At 31.2% G+C, this 23537-nt stretch overlaps 1 protein-coding gene across 6 annotated transcripts in view; it reads right to left on the minus strand.

The window, feature by feature from the left end:
- Positions 1-3131: 3131 nt before the first annotated feature.
- LOC139528021 (bifunctional arginine demethylase and lysyl-hydroxylase psr-1-like) overlaps positions 3132-23537 on the minus strand; it is a 33919-nt gene continuing 13513 nt past the window's right edge. For 4 of the 6 annotated variants that reach the window (XM_071323802.1, XM_071323810.1, XM_071323819.1 and 1 more), the window contains 9 exons: positions 16701-17279; positions 15143-15221; positions 14137-14278; positions 12291-12403; positions 11519-11621; positions 7903-8010; positions 7100-7245; positions 6470-6610; positions 3132-5917 (listed from right to left, as the gene is read on the minus strand). In XM_071323802.1, coding sequence (XP_071179903.1) covers positions 5786-5917; positions 6470-6610; positions 7100-7245; positions 7903-8010; positions 11519-11621; positions 12291-12403; positions 14137-14278; positions 15143-15221; positions 16701-17279 — 1543 coding nt within the window. In that variant the 3' untranslated portion in view covers positions 3132-5785. Of the gene's footprint in view, positions 5918-6469; positions 6611-7099; positions 7246-7902; positions 8011-11518; positions 11622-12290; positions 12404-14136; positions 14279-15142; positions 15222-16700; positions 17280-17807; positions 17952-22811; positions 23076-23537 lie in introns of those variants that run through there. The other 2 variants (XM_071323826.1, XM_071323840.1) reach the window with 2 other exon arrangements.

Below are 23537 nucleotides of genomic sequence, written 5' to 3' on the forward strand. Positions count from 1 at the left end.
TGTCATTGGGACTCTTGTGGAGAGTTGTCTCATTGTCAATCATACCACATCCTTTTTATATTTAAACACGAATTCAATAATATTACAGGCAATAAATTCAGTGTGTGTTGTCTTGTTTTAATATCCTATAAATATGGAAGGTATTAATTAGAAACCAAGCAAATAACTAATGAAAATCAACATAACAATACAGAAACAAAGTCTGATATTAAAGGGTTGCAGTTAGTGCCCATAGGAATGTCTATAACAAGTCCATAACATAACAATACAGAAACAAAGTCTGATATTAAAGGGTTGCAATTAGTGCCCATAGGAATGTCTATAACAAGTCCATAACATAACAATACAGAAACAATGTCTGATATTAAAGGGTTGCAGTTAGTGCCCATAGGAATGTCTATAACAAGTCCATAACATAACAATACAGAAACAAAGTCTGATATTAAAGGGTTGCAGTTAGTGCCCATAGGAATGTCTATAACAAGTCCATAACATAACAATACAGAAACAAAGTCTGATATTAAAGGGTTGCAGTTAGTGCCCATAGGAATGTCTATAACAAGTCCATAACATAACAATACAGAAACAAAGTCTGATATTAAAGGGTTGCAGTTAGTGCCCATAGGAATGTCTATAACAAGTCCATAACATAACAATACAGAAACAATGTCTGATATTAAAGGGTTGCAGTTAGTGCCCATAGGAATGTCTATAACAAGTCCATAACATAACAATACAGAAACAATGTCTGATATTAAAGGGTTGCAGTTAGTGCCCATAGGAATGTCTATAACAAGTCCATAACATAACAATACAGAAACAAAGTCTGATATTAAAGGGTTGCAGTTAGTGCCCATAGGAATGTCTATAACATGTCCATAACATAACAATACAGAAACAAAGTCTGATATTAAAGGGTTGCAGTTAGTGCCCATAGGAATGTCCATAACAAGTCCAAAACATAATAATACAGAAACAATGTCTGATATTAAAGGGTTGCAGTTAGTGCCCATAGGAATGTCTATAACAAGTCCATAACATAACAATACAGAAACAAAGTCTGATATTAAAGGGTTGCAGTAAGTGCCCATAGGAATGTCTATAACAAGTCCATAACATAACAATACAGAAACAATGTCTGATATTAAAGGGTTGCAGTTAGTGCCCATAGGAATGTCTATAACAAGTCCATAACATAACAATACAGAAACAATGTCTGATATTAAAGGGTTGCAGTTAGTGCCCATAGGAATGTCTATAACATGTCCATAACATAACAATACAGAAACAAAGTCTGATATTAAAGGGTTGCAGTTAGTGCCCATAGGAATGTCTATAACAAGTCCAAAATATAACAATACAGAAACAATGTCTGATATTAAAGGGTTGCAGTTAGTGCCCATAGGAATGTCTATAACAAGTCCATAACATAACAATACAGAAACAATGTCTGATATTAAAGGGTTGCAGTTAGTGCCCATAAGAATGTCTATAACAAGTCCATAATAACAATACAGAAACAATGTCTGATATTAAAGGGTTGCAGTTAGTGCCCATAAGAATGTCTATAACATGTCCATAACATAACAATACAGAAACAAAGTCTGATATTAAAGGGTTGCAGTTAGTGCCCATAGGAATGTCTATAACAAGTCCATAACATAACAATACAGAAACAAAGTCTGATGTTAAAGGGTTGCAGTTAGTGCCCATAGGAATGTCTATAACAAGTCCATAACATAACAATACAGAAACAATGTCTGATATTAAAGGGTTGCAGTTAGTGCCCATAGGAATGTCTATAACAAGTCCATAACATAACAATACAGAAACAATGTCTGATATTAAAGGGTTGCAGTTAGTGCCCATAGGAATGTCTATAACAAGTCCATAACATAACAATACAGAAACAATGTCTGATATTAAAGGGTTGCAGTTAGTGCCCATAGGAATGTCTATAACAAGTCCATAACATAACAATACAGAAACAAAGTCTGATATTAAAGGGTTGCAGTTAGTGCCCATAGGAATGTCTATAACAAGTCCATAACATAACAATACAGAAACAATGTCTGATATTAAAGGGTTGCAGTTAGTGCCCATAGGAATGTCTATAACAAGTCCATAACATAACAATACAGAAACAAAGTCTGATATTAAAGGGTTGCAGTTAGTGCCCATAAGAATGTCTATAACATGTCCATAACATAACAATACAGAAACAAAGTCTGATATTAAAGGGTTGCAGTAAGTGCCCATAGGAATGTCTATAATATGTCCATAACATAACAATACAGAAACAGTCTGATATTAAAGGGTTGCAGTTAGTGCCCATAGGAATGTCTATAACAAGTCCATAACATAACAATACAGAAACAAAGTCTGATATTAAAGGGTTGCAGTAAGTGCCCATAGGAATGTCTATAACATGTCCATAACCTTTATTGCCTAAAAGTACAAAGATGTTACCAAGTAGAGAATTTTAAGCTTTAACCATAGCATCACAGCTACAGCTATAGAAAGTCCCTGGATCCAGTAAGTATATCTAAAATTGAGAATGGAAATGGGGAATGTGTCAAAGAGACAACAACCCTACCATAGACAGCAGCAGGTCACCAATAGGTCTTCAATGCAGCGAGAAACTCCCGCACCAGGAGGCGTCCTTCAGCTTCAAATATATATACTAGTTCAGTGATAATGGACGTCATACTTGACTCCAAATTATACACAAGAAATTAAAATTAAAAATCATATAAGACTAACAAAGGCCAGAGGCTCCCAACTTGGGACAGGCGCAAAAATGGGGCGGGTTTAAACATGTTTTTTGAGATCTCAACCCTCTAGCCTGAAGCATGTTCAACTAAAAAAATCAAAATGTTCCTTTTTATCCAAACATACTACCCTTATCCTAGGAACATTTTTACAATGTCCCTTCAGGTAAATACTAAAAAAATATTCTCTTATTTATATTATAAAACGATTTATGGATAGTAGCACCTGCAAGCTTTAACTGTTGTTACACTTAAACCTTGAACACTGGTCAAGCAAACTAGAAAACATTCTCAGGAGACAAACATTTTTGAGTATTGATATTACAGATTAAAAAAAAAAGAAAAAAGAAGCACTACACAAAAATTAAAAATGTTTAATACCTCACAACCAAAAATCAAAGCTTTCAGCTAAGATAACATAAATCATAATAATAAAAACCAACAAAACAAGACTTTAGCACTATCAACATATAAAACAATGGTTCTTAATGGCTTTCGAAAGTTATCATACCAAAAAGGTTTGAAAGATGCACATGTAAATAAAATAAAATAGAAAAAATCTGCTAACAAAACAAACGTGGCAAATTACATATTATTTTTAGTATACAGAACAAAACTTACATTTTTTTATTATAAGCTACACATACAAGATATCTGGTACTTCCACATTTGCATACACCCTTTTGTAGAAGAAAATTTGATATTATAACTTTTTTGTACTAAATTTTTATGAAGACAAAAAGATAAACATATCAAAGATAACAATTATCCTAACTGACTAGTTTCACAAGAGACATATTTATGTTGTATTTTATTTTCCAGTTACCCTTACAGACTACAGTACACAATATATCAAAGCAAGGGAAAACTTGAAATTGTAATGAAATTGAATTATAATCTCCCTTAACCTAACAAAAAATACCTTTGCTACAAGCATAACTGAAAATGAAAAATACACATCATGTCAATCAACTAGTATGCAGTGGCGGATCCAGAAATTTTCATAAGTGGGGGCCCACTGACTGACCGAAGAGGGGGCCCGCTTCAGTGATTCCCTATATAAGCAACCAAATTTTTTCCCAAAAAGGGGGGGGCCCGGCCCCCTGCCCCCCCCCTAAATCCGCCTCTGGTATGACTAAAAAGTGTTCAGTATGAAAAGGAGACATTCAATTCTTTGTTTGTTTGTTTAGGTAAACCAGAATGGACATGTTGGCCACACTTTCAAGTTACTGACCAAAGATTGAGTAATTTTGTTATAATTTTGCATCTGTCATCAATTGAAACAAGTAAAACATGATGCATTGAGTAAAGATCTAGTTATAAACATTAGCTATTTTTCAAATTTCATTACATGTATATTATAAAAAGTAATGTCAATCTTCAGAAAAACAATTTATCAATTTATTTTAATGAATATTTGGCACAAGTGCTGGCTACACCATAACAATTGTGATACATGTATCATTATTCGAATTTTGAGAAATAATTAGAACAATATTATAACTATTTTTTAATCCTGAATTAAATATCTTAATAAGTGCAGTTCAAATTTAGCAACCAATTTTATTCAATGCAATTATATAAATGAAAGAATAATGATAAATCATAATTTTCATTTTATATTGATGTAAAAAGCCTTAAATCATAAATCACAAAATTGAAATAATACAAAACCCTGAATAGTTGAGGAAAGTTTACAGGTAGGAATGAAACAAAATGGAATGTCATGGTAACTCATTTTCAGTAACGCTCAATAATGAAAGACTTGCTTAAGTTAAATTTTACTCGTATTCTTGTACACTCTAGATTAAGAAAAAACTTGAGTGAGTTAAATTTGCACAAATTTAGCAATCAGAAGCCTTGGACATTGGTTTTCCAGATAACCAACTTATCTCTAATAAATTAAGAGATGTCATGTCTATGTATTTAAACAATAAAACTAAATCCTAAACATTTTATGTGTTATTTTCAAACATTGACCATACTGAAAAGCTGTCAAAGTTAAGGTCAAAAAGCAATCCTCAATGGTTTGCAGCATATCCTTTGAGGTAATGAATGTATGAGCCTAATATCAAAATCCTAATGCCAAAAGTAGAATGAATGATGGTCTGGGCAAGATGCTGGCAGGTAATTCATTAACCCACGTGAATCTGTTTATGAAACATTCTGGACATGCATAGTATTTTCAAATGAACCAAACTACTGGACTTGGAGTGTATAATTCAGACTCTTTAAGACCTGGACAATATTTTTTTTTTAAATGTATTCAAAAACAACTAGTGTTTGCCCAGGTTACTTCTAGTTTTTCTTAAAATTATGGCACTAGTGATCATTTGGCATAGATGAATAAAAATATAAATGAGAATAAATAACAGAAAAAATCAGTAAAAAATATGGAGTTTATATTTTCATTCATGAGAGTCACAAATGCCTTCCAAAAAAACTTCCAAAAAAATGTTGTGACATTTTCAGCATTATCATTGCAAATAAAACAGGTCTGAGAAATTTATAGTTACAAATTTGACAAGGTTGCTGATTGAATCATAAATACTTAACCTAATTTAAAGCAAATTTTCCAAGCATGTCCTTACAATCACAGTGTAAATGCATCAGATATTTGTCAAATCTATGGATCTTTTCATGGAATATCATAAATATGAGAGCAACCACTTGTCTTTTCAATGCAAAGGTTTTCAGAAATAAATGATTATATATTAAGGATACTTATCAGACAGACGGTAACTATTTATTAAGTAATATCACAAAAATACCGAACTCCGAGGAAGATTCAAAAAGGAAAGTCCTTAATCAAATGGAAACTATGCATGGCTATGTTACCGGGTTTCTATTTATAATTCATTCACCTTGTAAGGTTAAAATTCCTCACAGGAAGTTTTTAAATGCAGAACACATAGGACTTAAATGCATCATTTCAAATTTTGTATAAAATATCAAAAAGGTTGTTGCTGTACAATACAGGGAATGATACAACATGAATTCTTTTTTTAAAGATGTCAATTCCTCCTGTTAAAGAGTTGTCTCATCAACCTCTCTGTTTTCTCTGCCTCTTCATCATCCCCCATCATCTTCTGGGCATGTTTTAACATGTTATAAAATCCTTGCTGCTTAGGACTCAGTTCTATTCCCTGAAATGATTTCAGTATTCTTATAGAACCTAAAGGGTTAACTTGGATTAGAAATATGGTAATTTCTGGACTTTAATTCCTACCATCTTATTGTTAGAATTAGTACAAATAAACACATTTTTGTATGCAGTGCCGCATGTCTATTGATACCATGTATTACCCTTGACTGTGCAATCTTCCCCCGTTATTACAGATGTCCAGTATTTCATTTTTATTTTCAAAGCTGGAGCAAGGGCATTCATGTCCTCCTTTGTTTTTTTTATAGTATGCAATTTTGACAAAAGAAGATCATATTTGGTAAATGCTGTTCTCTCAGGACTAAATTATACTTAAAATGAATAGTCTCATTTTAGGTGTTACTAAATAACAAATTCTCCAAACTCTTTCCAATTTTCCTGTTGCAGAATAATCCTTGACTGTTTGTATCTTGTTCTCTTCCATGTTCTATTCTAATATAAAATATTTGCCACTGAACAGCATTATGTGACTTGATATCTTGTTTATTTAATAATTGTAAACTCTGCTTCAGTAGTAATTGCAATTTATACAAACCCTCTTGAAATGTTTGATAGCATCCTCAGGCCGTTTATGATTGACCAGAAAGGAGCCATATTGAGCATGAACATCCCAGAGGTTAGGATTTAATTCAATGGCTTTTTTATAGGAATCTTCTGCTTCTTCCATCTTGTCTAGCTGAAAATATATCAAATGCCATGGTTATGATGTTCACTTACAATCCTGACTAAGCTCAGGAATAATGTCCCATAAAATACATTTACAAAGATTAACCAGAACAAAAGGTATGTAAAATTATTTCAGGAAATTTTTGTGTCACTTATTTTTTTCATTTCAGTTAAGTTTGTAATGCTTCACATGCAGTCATATAAAATCAGTGATTTGCCTGCATTCATTTTTCCATATTCTTAGTGAAAAAATTCCATGGTTTCTACATCAGGTATGTATTTATGCATACCCATAATGTACCAACTTTGGTGGCCGTTACAATGGAAACGAGTCTGGTGACATACTATTTTTAACTCAAATTTTTATAGAGGCCATTGCATAGTATATGTATGCAAATTTTAAGAAAAATTCAATGGGGAAAAAAAATTGCTATATCTGTAGGGTGCCACCTTAAAGCACAAAAAAAAACAAAAACACAAAGAACATGCATAATATTACCTTGTTCAATAAATCTGCTTTATTTAAATAAGCCAGCACAAAATATGGATCTTTATCTATTGCTTTCAGCGTTAATTCTAAACCTTTTTCCACATGGCCATGTTCTCCGTAGGTTTGACCTAGTTTCATCATCACCTCTGTACTTTCTGACCAAAAAATGATTATTTTAAAGTATAAGCAGTAAAATTGATAACATAAAAGGGTTTTTACTTATACGAGACCTTCTAATTTGGGTTTAAATTGGTTAATATGAGAGCTAATGCTCATTTAAGATGAAGAATCGATGATTGGCAATAACTTACCACGATTTTCAGCAAAAAATAAATAAAAGAACAGCTTTCCAATGTTTCCCACTGATATACATTTTATATCTGTCAAAGGGCAATAACTCAATGGTTGTTTTTCTTTTCTTAAATTTCAAATTAAATATGCTAAAAAAACAGGAATTATTGTTTAGAAATGTATGATGAAAACTAACCTAGCTTGAGTTTGATTTCATATTTCATAATTCAATCAGTAAATGTCAAAACAATAAAAAAAATAATCTAACCTGTATTTTTTTGGTCATTTTTGTTGTGTTTCACAAATCTAAAAGATTGGCCAAGTAATGTTGTCATTCATGCAGACAGACATGTGCAACCCTATAACACCTCTTTCTTTGAGGCAAGGGTATAAATACCGGTATGTATATTCTTTGTGAACTTTGGATATTCTTTCACAAAGGTGTTTGAGCTATCATATTTTTTAAATTTAATTCTACTCTAGTAAGCATAAATACATGAAAAGTTATAAAAAATAAATACCTGGTAGTAGTTTATTAAGTTCCTCATATAGATGAAGTATTTCTGTATGGGTATCAGCCTTTTCTTTTTCAGACAATTTACCATTCAAACTGTTCCTTCTGTTGAGTTCTGTGAAATTTAATTTGCATAATGTAATTCTTGATAAAAAAATATTAAACAGAATAAGACCATCTAGATTTCATGTCTATAAGATGAAGAAATTTCTCATACAAAAAATATAAACTATTAAGACAGTACCATTTGGATTTAAACATAGTATTTCTTCAGTCCGTTTGCATTAGTCCATATTTAACAGCATCCACATACTCTCCATTGCATGATTGTGTCTTATATTTGTTTCACTTGTGACTCATGGAATATAAGTATACACCAAACTGGGGATTTATATATATCAGAGGCAGATTAGATGCTAAGCCCCCTCTTTATGAAATGCACCCTCCCTATTAAAATCCTGAATCTGCTTCTGAAACTGAATATGCCTCCCTCCCCTCCACCTACACACCTTAATGGAATGTGAACTCCCTTTAAAACCCTGGGTCTGCTTTTGCAGCTTTACATCTGTGGAAGCCAATTTTTGTATGTATTGATTTGAATAATTCACTAAAACTGAAAAGCAAAACAATGAAAAGCTTAAAAGTTTCAGTTGTAACTTAAATTCTAAAATAAAATTGAGAAAGGTATAATTATAATGATATGTCCCATTCTACATCAAAATTGAACATTCCTTCCTGAGTATCAGTTGGGCAATTTTTATACATTTGATCTTGTATTTCTCTATCCAACAAGAGTGCACACGCTGAAATGTCTCGCCTTCTTTACTAATCATTGATATTATGTTGATAGTCCTAAATATAAAGCTTTAATACAACTGTCACATAAACTTAACACTAACCAAGAAAACTAAACATTGACCAATGAACCATGAAAATGAGGTCAAGGTCAGATGAACCATGCCAGGCAGACATGTACAGCTTACAATTCTTCCATACATGTACAACAAATATAGTTGACCTATTGCTTTTAGTTTTAAAAAATAGATGAAAACACAAAAACTGAACACTGAGCAATGAACTGTGAAAATGAGGTCAAGGTCAAATAAAACCTATGCGACTGACATATAGATCATAAAATATTCCATACACCAAATATAGTTGACCTATTGCATGTTAGAAAAAAAAACCAAAACTAAAAAAAATGAACCATGAAAATGAGGTAAAGGTCAGATGACACCTGCCAGCTAGACATGTACACCTTACAATCATTCCATACACCAAATGGGTCAATATCTTTAATTGTTTTTACATAGGCGGTAATGGTAACGTTTTTTCCTGAAGCTCAGTCCATATTGTAAACTTGGATATGTATGATAGCTCGTTTCAAAGCTGCGAAAATCCCTTTTTTAACACATTAAGTTCTTTGAAAATTTAATATTTGAACACATTTAATAGCTCCATAGTTTTTACACATTTATTCTATGTTCCTCTACTTTCCTAATCACCACAAATGGTTAAGCTCAGTCATTTGTAAAAAAATAGAAACATGTCCAATATCACTACACAGAGATTTGTTTTTAACACAATCCTCATTTCAAGGCGCATTAAAGATCTTGACCCAAATATTGCAGACCTTTTGCATACAGTATAAGAAGAAGCAGACCAAAACACAAGAACTTTACAATAACCACTGAACCATGAAAATGAGGTCAAAATCAGATGACACCTGCCAGTTGGACATGTTCACCTTACAGTCCTTCCATACACTGAATATACTAGACCTATAATTGCTTATAGTGTCTGAGATATGAACTTACCAAAAAAACTTAACCTTGTTCATTGATCCATGAAATGAGGTCGAGGTCAAGTGAAAACTGTCTGACGGACATGAGGACCTTGCAAGGTACACACATACAAAATATAGTTATACGATTTCTTATAATAAGAGATAATATAAATTAACAAAAACTTTTTTTTCAAGTAGTCACTGAACCATGAAAATGAGGTCAAGGACATTGGACACGTGACTGATGGAAACTTTGTAACATAAGGCATCTATATATAAAGTATGAAACATCCAGGTCTTCTACCTTCTAAAATATAAAGCTTTAGAAGTTTGCTAAAGCCGCTGCTGTTGGATCACTATCCCTATCTCGAGCTTTCTGCGACAAAAGTCGCAGGTTCAACAAAAATAAGATCTTAGCTAACTGAAGTAGTAATGAGGGAATAATATTAAGCCTATGCATGAACTAAAATACACACCATATAACATGAAAGGAAAGCATCATAAGAGGATTGATTAAAATGCTATGTGTCTGCTGCTAAATATATAATTATGAAAAGAGAGGGGAAGGTTATTATTAAAAGGAAGACAAAAAAATCGAAGATCTTAGTTCATATCAATTGTTAAGATTTTGATATATACATGGATGACCAACCAAATAAGATTTCTACATGTATATGAAAAGTTACCACAGTGACTTGGGGCAATTGCTTAACTTAAATAAGCTAATAAAGTATAACAAAGTATAACACGAAGAGCATGATGCTTTAAATTCTCAAGAAATATTTAATGATAAAATAAGACCATGGTTGTTTTTTACTTACTTTATCAAGAAACTGAAATGTTAACGCCAAGATGTATATAATAAGCAAACTGGCTAAACAATACGGGAAACCTTGGAGTTACATTATTATCTAGAAGGATGAGGAGGTAAAGGAAATAATAATATCATCTATCATGTCTAACTCTGGGAAATACAAATTATTCCTATCCCATGCAAACAAATTCAAATTCAAACCTACTGTTCACTGAAATAAAAAGGAATTTTAAAACAGTGGGCTATTTATTCTAACTTGGTTTTATGACCTGCAGTTTAAGACAAAACTTTTGTAATATTCTGACCTTTCTACTACACAAATACATGTGTACAAATAAGATGATAAGCATTGCTTTTCTTTTTCCTTAAAGCTCAGTGAATAAATTGTTTAAATATATTTTCTTCCTCTGAAAAATATTTTGTACATGTATCCAAATTCATATTTTTATCTTCAATTTTTTTTTTTCCTATCTCCATTTTTCAGTACATAAAACTCTCTAGAGTTATCTCCCATTCATCACTGATTTCCTATACAAAAGTGTTGCATAATTTTCAATTTACCGATTAAATCTGTGGACTATACTTGTGCAAATTTTCTACCTCCACTTTTTTACTGTATTTCTAGTTAGATTTTAGCTGAGTTAAAACTAGGGGACTATTCTAACTTTGTTTTATCCTGCAATTTTAGACAAAACTTCTCCAACACCTATGTACAAAGGTGATCCTCACTTTTCTCTGTTCCTAAAGCTTGATGAATAAATTTGTTCAAATATAATTCCCTACTCTGTACAAATATTGTCTGTATCTAAATACATATTGTTTTCCCTTTTCACCCTTTTTTTCAGTACATAAACTTTCCAGAGTTGTCTCCCATTCCTTACTGAATTCTTATACATAAGACCTTAAACTGTCACATAATTTTCAATTAACCAATTAAATCAGTAGACATTACTTGTGAAAAATTTCTACCTTTTCTTTTTCACAGTATTTCTAATTAGATTTAAACTAAAATAAAAGACCAACCTTCGTAAACTAATTTTTCTTGTTTAGTAGAAGCTTTCTTTCTCTGTATACCTATTGCCACTGTGTCCCCCATATTTATTGTACCATGGTATGTCCCTTCTGGCTGTCAAAAATTAAAATGCAGTTTATTATTACATATGTTAAAAAGGTGGAACAAACTTTATTACTGAAAATATAAGATAAGATGACTTAATTTATAATTTCATAGCCATTGGTCAAACACTTGATAATAACATTCAATTTGTTGTATTACTTTCTTTTGGCATCATAAAAAGGTTATTTCCTTTTATTTGTCTGGTGAAATCTTAGAATCCAGAAAAGTATTATCTATTTCTTTGCATGAAAGACAAAGGATTCAGTCATAATGAAATACTGTAATTCAACTTATTTCAGCATACTTTTTATTCACATTTAGCCATCTTATTTCTTATTTATATCATTTCCCTGCAATATAATTTTGTTGGCATTTTTCATATAGATTTAAAATTCACTACATATTCAAAATTCCCCCAGTTTGTTTACAGAAAATCAACAGGGTATTGATAATCACTGAAAACTTATAGAAATAACTACTATTAAATGAGTTTTGGCTACTACATTTTAATTTAGTATTTAATATTTGAACAGATTCAAAGATTTCCAAGAACAAAATTTGGCAAGAAATTTAAAGCCAAATAAATGTTTAAAATATTTTATATAAATTGATCATGAGAGAAGCAGATCTATAACAAATTTGACCCCAACAACTTCTTAATGTAACTATATTATGTACCAGGTATAGGATTTCTCCTGCTTTCTGAACACATTCTATTGGTTTTTCTGACTCTGGTAACAAAGGATACACCTTCTCAAACCATTCAATCTGTGTAAAACCTGGGTAAACTCCTGAAATAATAGTAAATGAAAGTTATATTTATCAATTAAAATCACTCCCATATGTAGCCCGAATAATTCAGTCCCTCCCCGTAATCGATCTCTCCTACTTGCGAGGGCCTGCATTCTTTACACGATAAAAACTCTTCACAAATCCTGGATTTTGATTGGTGCCCTGTAGATGAGGTGACCAATCAGCAATTAGCTCAATTTTATCGAGATAGGTAAATCCCGAGCTAATTATGAATGGTTGATTGAAGATTTTTCATTGTCTACGCATTCAGGCGTTAATGTAGTAAGCGGAATATAACGACTGAATTATTCGGGATATCCCATATGATAAAAGTGCTTGCTAATTCAATTTTAACATTTTTCTATGTAAGGGGAGATAAGTGATGAAATTTGACAATGCTTCACTCTGCATAGCATGCTTACATACAATTTCCTATAAGATAATAAAGAAAATTTTGCTTTGCAGTTTGAGAAAAGTGGGATAAAAATTTCAAGGACCAGATGTATGGAAGGACTGATAAACATAAAGCAGGCTATAATAAAAAGTTCTATGAAACTTTATTGAAAAAAAAAATACTGGTTATATATTTATAATTTAATTTTGGATGTAACGCGTCTTCTGATTGGCTGACGTTATTTTATTATCAGCCCATAGACATAATTTAGTCATGTGACCGTGACGTCATCAACATTTTTTCATGGTTTACTACGGTTGAAAATGGAATTTAGAATTAAATTATAAGAAATGACTAATATTTTTTCTGTCAATTGGAAATAATATAAAAAATGTGGTGCACTGTTAAATAACTCGCTATGCGCGTTATTCAGTGTGCACCAATTTTTTTGTTATTTCTTCATAGACAGAAAAAATATTTACAAAAATTAGAATTAGTGACCATAATTTGCTCATTAAGAAGGGCAGATATCTAAAAAATACCTCGAGACAATAGAACATGTCCAACTTGTAAAACCTTAGAAGATGAAAATCACTTTCTCCTCCACTGTCAAATTAATAATGTTTTACGTATAAAACTTTTTAATGACATGGCAATAGATAATCCTATGTTTCCAAATTTATCTGATACTGAAAAACTAGTAGTCCTACTAAATCCTTCTAATATAAACCAAGTGAAAAAAACAGGTTCCTTTATAAAACAGTCTTTAGAGCTGAGGACAGGGGACTCTTAGTTACTTTTACTTGTATATATATAGATATGTGTGTGTTTAACTCAGTTATTTTATTGTTGCTGTTACTTTTGTTTATGTCACAAGTATAATGTTACTTATATGACAAATAAAGATTATTATTCTTAAATATAAAAAAATGCAACCAAAGTATCAAGAAATACATGTAATATGAGATATTGGAGTGTTTATTTATGTTGAGATGTTACAATAATGTTTTAGGTAAGGGTGAAGGTTGGTACCTATTAAAACCCACTGCTTTGTTTGCACCTGTCTTAAGTCAGGAAACTGATATGTTCAGTGGTTGTCATTTGTTTGATGTGGTTCAAAGGGGTTTCTTTTTTTAAATATAGATTAGACTGTTGGTTTTCCTGTTTGAATGGTTTTACATATTTTTGGGGTCCTTTATAGCTTGTTGTTGAAGACAGTACTTTGACCTCTAATGGTTTACTTATACAAATTGTAATTTGGATGGAGAATTGTTTCATTGGCACTCATACCAAATCTTCTTATATCTATTTACATGTTGAATGGGAGTTATGACATACCTCCTGGAGGTGTATGGTTTACTGGATATAAAAACCATCTTTTTTCTCCGTATATCACTCCATTCCAAGCATCAGCATGTTTATGGAAGCTGACACCACTACTAGAGGCTCCAAGGAAAAATATACTATCATCTCGGCCATCCTTAAAAATACGACGTTCATTTATGATCACCTACTAGGTTCTTTGTTCCAAACCTGTAACTCTATTATTTTAGTCATATATTCTAAAAATCTTCTTTGGTTTTAAGGTATAATTCTATGTGGTTTATATATCTTGACCCAAAGATTGAATATGTTGCTACATTAAAACATGCAATTCAAAATATTGGGTTTTTTCCCCTTTAATCAGTTTCATGGAATTTGGATGTGGAAAACTAAAATTTGAATGCAGAAAAGCAAATGGGATGGACAGACAGAGACAGACAGTAGAACAGTCAAGTGTAACACCCAATGCCCCATTGCCTATGGACGGGACATACAAATTTCAGTTTTTTTCCAGTCATTCGTAACCTATTTTTTCCAGTTAAAACTAACTTTTATAAAAGACAAGAAAGCATTGCAACAGTTTCAGTTCATTTAGACACAGAGAGTCTCAGTTACAACCATATCCCTGGAATTTATTCTAATTATTGTAATAATTGTATTGTATTGTCGTATTAAGAAATTTGAAATATGCATCAGAAAATTCACATTTATGACAACAAATATGAATGAACCAATACATTTGAAAAAAGACTGCCATAAATTAACTCTATCTTACAAAAGATATATAATCCACTTATACATATAGGGCATATAATGAAGACGAATCAATGCGTTTTATTTTCTCCTTCTTGTGAATCAAACAAAGTATGTTTACTTTGATTCTATAAATGGCCATTCGTCTCTGTTTACTCAGACAGTTTTATTTACATTTAATTCTAAATATTTTTCTTCTTTTGTGTTGTTAGAAGATTGGAGTGGTTGTAAAATATTTTGAAGTTGCATTGCGGTAATTATACTGTACCTTTATTTCAAAATATTTCGGTGGTTTTAACGTTGTTGGTAGACTTGAATCATTGTAAAACATTCGGTCAAAAATGTACCTACAATTATATTTAACAATAATTATTTTAAATACTACCAGCACTTGGAGTTTAATATCAGAGTATTTGTAGAAGTATATTGAGACGTACAAACAAAGAATATAGCTTGTTAAACATTTTTCTTTTGATTAGAAAACCAATAAACAAATAGTTATAATGAGTACTTCTCGATAAAAACAAATAACTCAAAAGTTTACTTTAAATCACTTTTCCATTGGATGAATTTTTAATCAGGATCAAACAATTTTACATTTTAATAATGTATTACTTGGTACATGTAGTTATTGATGCATAAGAATATCTAGTTTTAATTACCTATCAAAACTAAAACTTTCTAAAAATAAAAACTATTTAGAACAAGACAATCTGTCAATAAGACACTATGACCAGTGTCACTGTAACATTTTCAGGTTCAGTGAACTGTCAAATCTGGGTCAAAAACATAATTTGGCATATTTTTAAATACTTCAAATCAATATGAACAAGAGTAGTTAAGTTTCAAGTTGAAAAGACTACATCTTTTTGGTTAAAAACCTGAACTAACAAGAATGTGTCCCAAGTACACGGATGCCCCACTCGCACTATCATTTTCTATGTTCAGTGGACCGTGAAATTGGGGCCAAAAATTTAATTTGGAATTAAAAATTTAATTTGGAATTAAAATTAGAAAGATCATATCATAGGGAACATGTGTACTAAGTTTCAAGGTGATTAGACTTCAACTTCTTCAAAAACTACCTTGACCAAAAACTTAAACCTGACAGACGGACGAACGAACGCACGGACGAACGAACGCACGGACGAACGGAGGCACAGACCAGAAAACATAATGCCCCTCTACTATCATAGGTGGGGCATAAAAACTTAAACCTGATACATGTAACAGGGGTGGATCTAGCCATTTTAAATCAGAGAGGTTCCAAACATATGTCCCCATACAAATGCATTGATCGTCCAAATAATAAGGTGTGGTTCCACCCCTATAAAACCTCCTGTGGTTCAGTCCAAACCCTAATTTGCCATACATTTTAATAAGTTCACATTTTTTATAGAGAACATGTGTATTATAAAGTTTCAAGTAACTTTCAATAGGGTGAGAAAGTAGGTCCTAGCAATATATGGAGATATATCTATGTTGTATGTTTGGGTTTCAGTTGATCGAGATATGTCTATGTTGTATGTATGGGTTTCAGTTGATCGAGATATGTCTATGTTGTATGTATGGGTTTCAGTTGATCGAGATATGTCTATGTTGTATGTATGGGTTTCAGTTGATCGAGATATGTCTATGTTGTATGTATGGGTTTCAGTTGATCGAGATATGTCTATGTTGTATGTATGGGTTTCAGTTGATCGAGATATGTCTATGTTGTATGTATGGGTTTCAGTTGATTTTACCACTTAGATGTAAGGGAGGCATTCAGAAACAGAATGAATGCTTTGTTTAACGATTTCACAGAGTTATCTACCAATACTCACAATGGTTCTCCCTTGTCATCTTTAGACCTTATTAACTGGTCTACAAACTTAGTAAAAGAACTCTCCACATTCCCATTACCACCTCTCCTGACAATTTCTAAGGAGCTTCCTGAGTAAACTAGCCAGTCACCATATTCTTTTTTCAAGCTTTCCACTGACCAGGATTCTGGTCTTGTCCAACCTGATGCACCATTGTCAAATGAAACTATGAGAGGTTTTTTAAACCTGAAGTCTTTTTCAAATTCTGCATTGGTGAAGTATTTGGCATCTTTACGAGTAACTGTACACTTGGATGAACCAAACTTTTGAATCACATTGTCTGAAGCTAATCGCCATCCCCCTTTTGTGGATATTGGAGGAGAGTGAGATTTTTGCAATGTTTTAGGCAATAAGTCACTAGTATAGACTACAAAAATAGATAAAAAGATGATGGATACAGCTCCTATAGACAATGCTGTGGAAGACAATCCACTTGGGGACGGAGAATCAGGTGTAGATTCTACGTTGTTATTTTGTGATGAACCATTCTTTACATGTTTGGTCTTTCTGTTTTTCATACTACCGAGATACCAATATGAACTGAAAAATAAAAATCTAAGTTATTTCAGATAAAATTTAAATAATGCTAAAATTTCATTTTCCACATGCTCAGCAGAGGCCGGAAATGTTTTAGTTGTTTATACAGGGAATCACTGAAGAGTGAAGGTAGCAGCCCCTCTTTTAAGCAGCTAGTGGGCCCTAACTTATGAAAATGTCTGGATCTGTTACTGCTCTGTCCTAAGAGCTGCAACATTTAACATTTAACAAAAAAATCAGTTTTCAAATCAAATCAATATGAAATTATTAAATATACATAACAAAAAGTTAAAGGACCAGGGGATTGTAAATAAAAGTTTCCTCAGTAAATTCTACATTTTTTCATGTAACATTTTAAGAAATCAAATTACTAACATTAAAGTGTGGTTTTTCATACAGAATTGTGATGTATATTAAAAGCCAATCATGTGGTTTACAAAAATAGAGTATTATTGTTTTTACTAAAATATACAATAAAAAATAACTTTTATAATAATCGGTAATATCAAAAATTTTAAGAAGCAGATTTACCTGAACAATGACTTGTTAACCTCTGTTTTATATGTAAATTCTTGTAAATATATATTTCACTTGTCAAAATTATTCCAGGTAACCCATACTTGATGTATATCACATTGCCGATAGCTATGATTATTTTTTTCTCCTGATATCAACCTGATTAATAGAGACAATTAGCTTTCTTATAATTCATGTACATGATTGAAAACTTTTAGGTAAAAGATTCAAATCGATAAATCTCAACGTAAATATTAGAATTTTAAGACTAATTTTCCTTTAACCAATATTATTTTTGAATGAAGTATATAGGCAGAATTTATAACAAGTTAATATTAATCAGAAGTAAAATAAAAGATGAAATTAAAAGTATGAAGAGAAATATTTTCAAGGGGCAGGTAAAAATTGACTGCTATTGATAGTCACATAAATTCCGTTTTTTTTTCTTTCAAATAACATATTTACATACATACAATCCTACCTTGTAATTCTCCATAAAGAAGAAATAATAACTTAGTTTCTGTATTATCTAAAACATTGCGTTATAAGCAATAAAACTTGAGTGTTCTTTTTTTTAACAAGAGCTTCCCAAGTCTTTAGGGTATATTTGCCATCTACACAGAGGTAAAGTTATCATAACAATAATGTCTTTTAATGTAATATTTACATACATAATCATGATCAGGTAATACCATGCATTACATCTGGACATTGTTTGTATACTATAGGAGGAAGATTACTGTGAAGCTTTGGTAACAAGAAAGAATTTTTATTCTTTTTCAAGGGGAATAATTTAAGTAAAGGGCAAACAAGCTTTTGTAGACGTCATATGTGTAACCTCTAAGAATGGCAATAAAGTACTAGTAATATCCTTGTCAGAAAAGATCATAAAAGTTGTTACACATAGCAAACAAGTTTTACAGTAAGCTGTTGACACAGAGATATGTCTCGCCCTGCATGTAATTTTGATAGTAAAACACAAATGAAGCTCGATACCAAATTTCAGGAAGCTCTGGTTTGTAGTTTGATATTTAAGACAAGTCTAATGATAGACCAACCAACAGAGACATATAATACCAATATATAATACCATTCATGGCAGTGGTATGAAAATTCAAATCAATGATCAGTGAAGATAAATCATTTCCCCAAATTTTAGCAAAGTGTCTTGGTCTTCAATGTAAGCATAAGTCTTATTATAGAAATCTCACCGAATTTAGTCAATATTTGTGGAGTACTGTGGATTCATTTATTTTCATGGGGATCATTATTTGAATACAAAGGACTTTTGATATCACTAGTTGTACTTATAGCAGTAGCTTTTACTTGCCTTTTTACAAGGTGAGCAAAAACACAGATATTCATTCCTTTAAGATTAACCTCAATAAAAGACCTGTTTGCACTATTAACTCTCATAAAAAAATCTCTTTCCATCTGTGAATTTTGTTAATATCTTCATAATCCTTTTTTTATTTTAATCCCATTGTCTCATGTTTAGATCTTTAATACGCCCATCATGATGTAATACAATTCAGTTACTGTTTCCGTGTATTTGTTTATAGAGCACAAATAATTGGTTTTTAATGTTAACATCAGCTATTTTACAATGAAAAGGTGTTTTAACTGAAAACTAGTGCATTCTTTGAGCAAGCATAAATTGCTAACCTGTTTAAATTATGTTATACAGACTTTTCATAATTATATTTTATAATTTCTAACTTTTTTTGTAATTGAAATTTCCCCCCAAAATAAATAAATAAATAATTAGCTTATTGATTGTGTTCATACCAGTGCAGACAGACTTTTGGCCCCCTTGAAAAAAAAAAAATTAAAAAAACCAACAAATATATAAGGCAATTCAAAGTCATTTCTATGTGATTTTTCATATATATTCAATACATTTTGTCTTCTCAGATAATGATCATATAAGAGTCATTTGAACATTTTTGTAGAAGATTTATTACTGGGTTTTTATGGCAAAGTTAAGCAAAAAAGCTTAAAACTGTAAAAAAAAAAAACTTCATTTGTTGGAAGTTATACCAGTATATAGAGATGTTCAGTTATACCAGTTATACCAGTATATAGAGATGTTCAGTTATACCAGTTATACCAGTATATAGAGATGTTCAATCATTTTCTAGAAATGTAAGGATTATTATCTAGTTCTTTATATTTTGGGCAATTTTAAATTTTAAGATTTTCTGTTATCTCTAATTTTTAAGATAATTGGACTTTTTTTTGCATTTTACCATTATGTTCTATTTTAAGCCATTTCCACTAGATTGGTAGGCATTAAGACTCAAAATATGATTTCGAACAGGATACCCTAAGAAACATTGTATAAAACTTTGGTGTGCCACAAAATCTTTTTTTGTTCATAGAAATTATAATTATCAAAAGATTAGTCATAACTAAAACTATGATGCTGCACATAACTAAAAGTCTGGACTTTGCATCACTGAAAATGAATCTTGATGGATTAAGGTTTTATTAGATACTTAACACAAGATTAAGTCTGGAAGAACATTTTAAAGCGGCCATTAATAAAAATGTATTGACTACTTACTGATACAAGCGTTAGCCTTTCAAAAAGGCTATTCGACTCTTAGCTGATGAAAATATCAACAAATTTTACCACACACGTGAGGTCACACATTATGAAGTAGTATGTTTATCGTTGTTGTTTACTCCAGAAGATTCGACTATTTGTAGATAAAGGTTACATGTGTAAAATCTAATTGCTAAAATAGAGAGGACAAATCCGATACTCTACGGGATTGAAGGACATTAACTAGGTTTGGATTGTCCTAACCAATCAATAAACTTTGATTATTCACGTCTCGTAATATCTTCCAATCAGGTAGCAAGAAAAATTCACGTCCTTACTGTCCATCGTTCAATTCTTAATCTCGACTCCTAGGAGTCGAGAATAAATTTCCTGCTATGGATTTAAGAGAAAAGTAACATGACGGATAGAAGTATTACGTGATATGAAACAATAAGCAAATAGATAATAATTATGACAACTTTTCCATCAAATAGCTTGGATTATAGACATGTTGTATAAACTGATAGATAGAATCTAAAAACAATCCACTAGGACAAAAATCATTGATTGAATGATTGGTGTTTAACTCAATATCCACTAGCACTCTAAACTATTCCACCGTGGCCATTTTTTTTTATTGTTGAAGGAAGCAGTTTTGACTGAAGACTACATGTTGAAACTGATGATTGGATCTAATTAAACAATTCTCTGAAAAAATGATTGATTGAATGATTGGGAGGTGTTTAACTCAACATTAAGCACTAGAAATTATCATAATGTGGCCAATTTTTATTGTTGAAGGAAGCAGGTTTGCATTAAGGGAACCACCAGAGGATTGGGGGGGGGGGGGGGGGGGCTGATGCCTGCCTCCTTCTTTTTGTGGAAAAAAGTTGTTTGATTATATAGGGGAATCACTGAAACATAACTGGAGCAGGATGGGCCCCCTCTTATGCAGTCAGTGAGCACCCCTTATGAAAATTTCTGCATACATGAGGTCCTTGACTGTAATTCAACCTTCGCTATGAACCTATGAAATATCATTGTTGTAAATTGTAAATGTAGCTCATCTAGATACAATATTAAGCACAAAATTAATTAAAAAATATTGACTTTAAATTTTTCAAATATCAGTCAGGACAACAAAATGTTTGTACAGCTTTTAGTTTTAAACTAGACCCCTTTTCTTAAAGTGGTCTGTTCATAATAACTCTAAGTCAAGAAGTAGGCTATTAAATCAGACTAAGTCCTGAAAACAATATATAAATATAAGAGGATTTCATTTCTGTTTTATCATGGAATATATTAACACTAAATCCTATTGTTATTTTACAAAACTATTCAAAGCTGTCGGATCAAACACCAGTATTTCACTTAATGATTCACAATTAATATTATTATGATCAAATGAGCGAACTTAAGTAATCTATCACCTAGTTTAAGAGATGAAGACAAAAATAGGATAACAATATTCATTGAGTATACACATTTCATAGAATAGAAACTTAAGCAATTTGGGTTCTCTTTCAATACATTGATACTGTTAATTTGGCACAAATCCTACTCTTGAATCCATATGTAAATGAGTGTTTCAAATGAATTGTTTAAGTGTTTAAAATTTCTTGTATTATAAGCTACAAATATTTAACTGCAGCTGGCTTATCAAACCCAGATAAACCAGAGTTTTCTTATTAGTTTGCATATACTTTAATATAAAGAAACTAAGAGACACATCATATCAATAAATCTTTTATTTTCCTGGGGTGTTAAACCACTGAATATTTCTGTCATCACCCACTTCCAAATTAGACTTGAATACAATTTACTGCTATGTAGATATACTGGGAAAGGAGAGCAATTGAAGGCTAATCATTTAAATAAAAATAATTTACTGAAACGTACCAATGATGATGATCTCGTAAGTTTGTTGACATATTAGTTCCCAAGAAATGTTAAAAATTTCAGAACAAGCAGTATTGTATGGAATACCTAAATAATTTCAATTTCAATAGAAATTTGTTTTAATTTACCATTACTAGTTTAATTGGCAATTACATTGTCTAGAAAAATAGCCATTTGAGGTTATTTGCATTTCAAGATATGTATAGCTCCATATAAATTCTTGAAAAGAATTTTTTTTTTTTTAAAACCATATATGCATTTCTAGCTGTATTTAGTAATACACTTTTGTGTTGTTGGGCTGTTGTCTCAATAATAAATCTCTACTTCCAAGCTTTATTAATTTAATAGTTTTATATTTTTTACCAAGTTTAAATTTTTAAATGAAATTCAGCTCTCAGCATCAATTATTTTATAATGCTAAAATTCCTGTCATTCAGTGAAATCAAGAAAATGTCATAAACATTAGTATGAATATATGCAATTAATTACATTTTTACAATACTTATTTTCAAATCAAATATTTATGTATTAATAAAATCCTACAACTTACAATAAAATAAAATCAACCTTACCTTAATAAAGAGAGTTTAACTTTCTCCGTTTACTCTCTTACTTGAGAGAAATGAAAATGTCTTACTGTAATTCAACATACGAAAAAAATCAATGCTGAACTGAGTGTTAATATACAATGGATGATGGTTTAAGTCTTTTTGGTAAATTTAGTTTTTAAATTGTTTAAATATTCACCAAAATAATTTAAAAGATATTTCATTTACAATTTAAAAACTTTTTATCCAAAATCTATCTGCGTAACATTGTTCAGTATTATAGGCATTAAAGAAAATAAAACCAAATTTAGATCTGAAGTCAAATAACCTTATCAATAAGTTTAACTAGGTAAGGAAAGTATTAAGCCACCACAAAATACATATTAAGTTTACAGATTTGACGATTTAAATTCATTTCTTTTATTAGTAAGTGCATCTTTTATTAGTTGTAAACCAGGTAATCGTCAAAGGATGAGAGTTGAAAGACATTTAATGAATTGAAATATTGTTTGTCAGACACATTTAAATTGAATATTTAACAAAACAGAACTTCATAATGTTTTGAGGAAAGATCGTAGATTGTAAAAAGAAGATTACTGTCAGTAATGTTTTTACTTTTATCTACCGTTATGTATTGTTTTAACATTGGAAACCCCCATATTGATTTGGAATAAAGTGTACAGTGAGTGAGCAGTCATTTCTCCCTTTCCTTCAAGTACTGTTTTCCCATTGAAATACTCTCCAAAATAC

This window comes from Mytilus edulis, chromosome 1 (assembly GCF_963676685.1).
Source record: "Mytilus edulis chromosome 1, xbMytEdul2.2, whole genome shotgun sequence".
Lineage (NCBI taxonomy): Eukaryota > Metazoa > Mollusca > Bivalvia > Mytilida > Mytilidae > Mytilus > Mytilus edulis.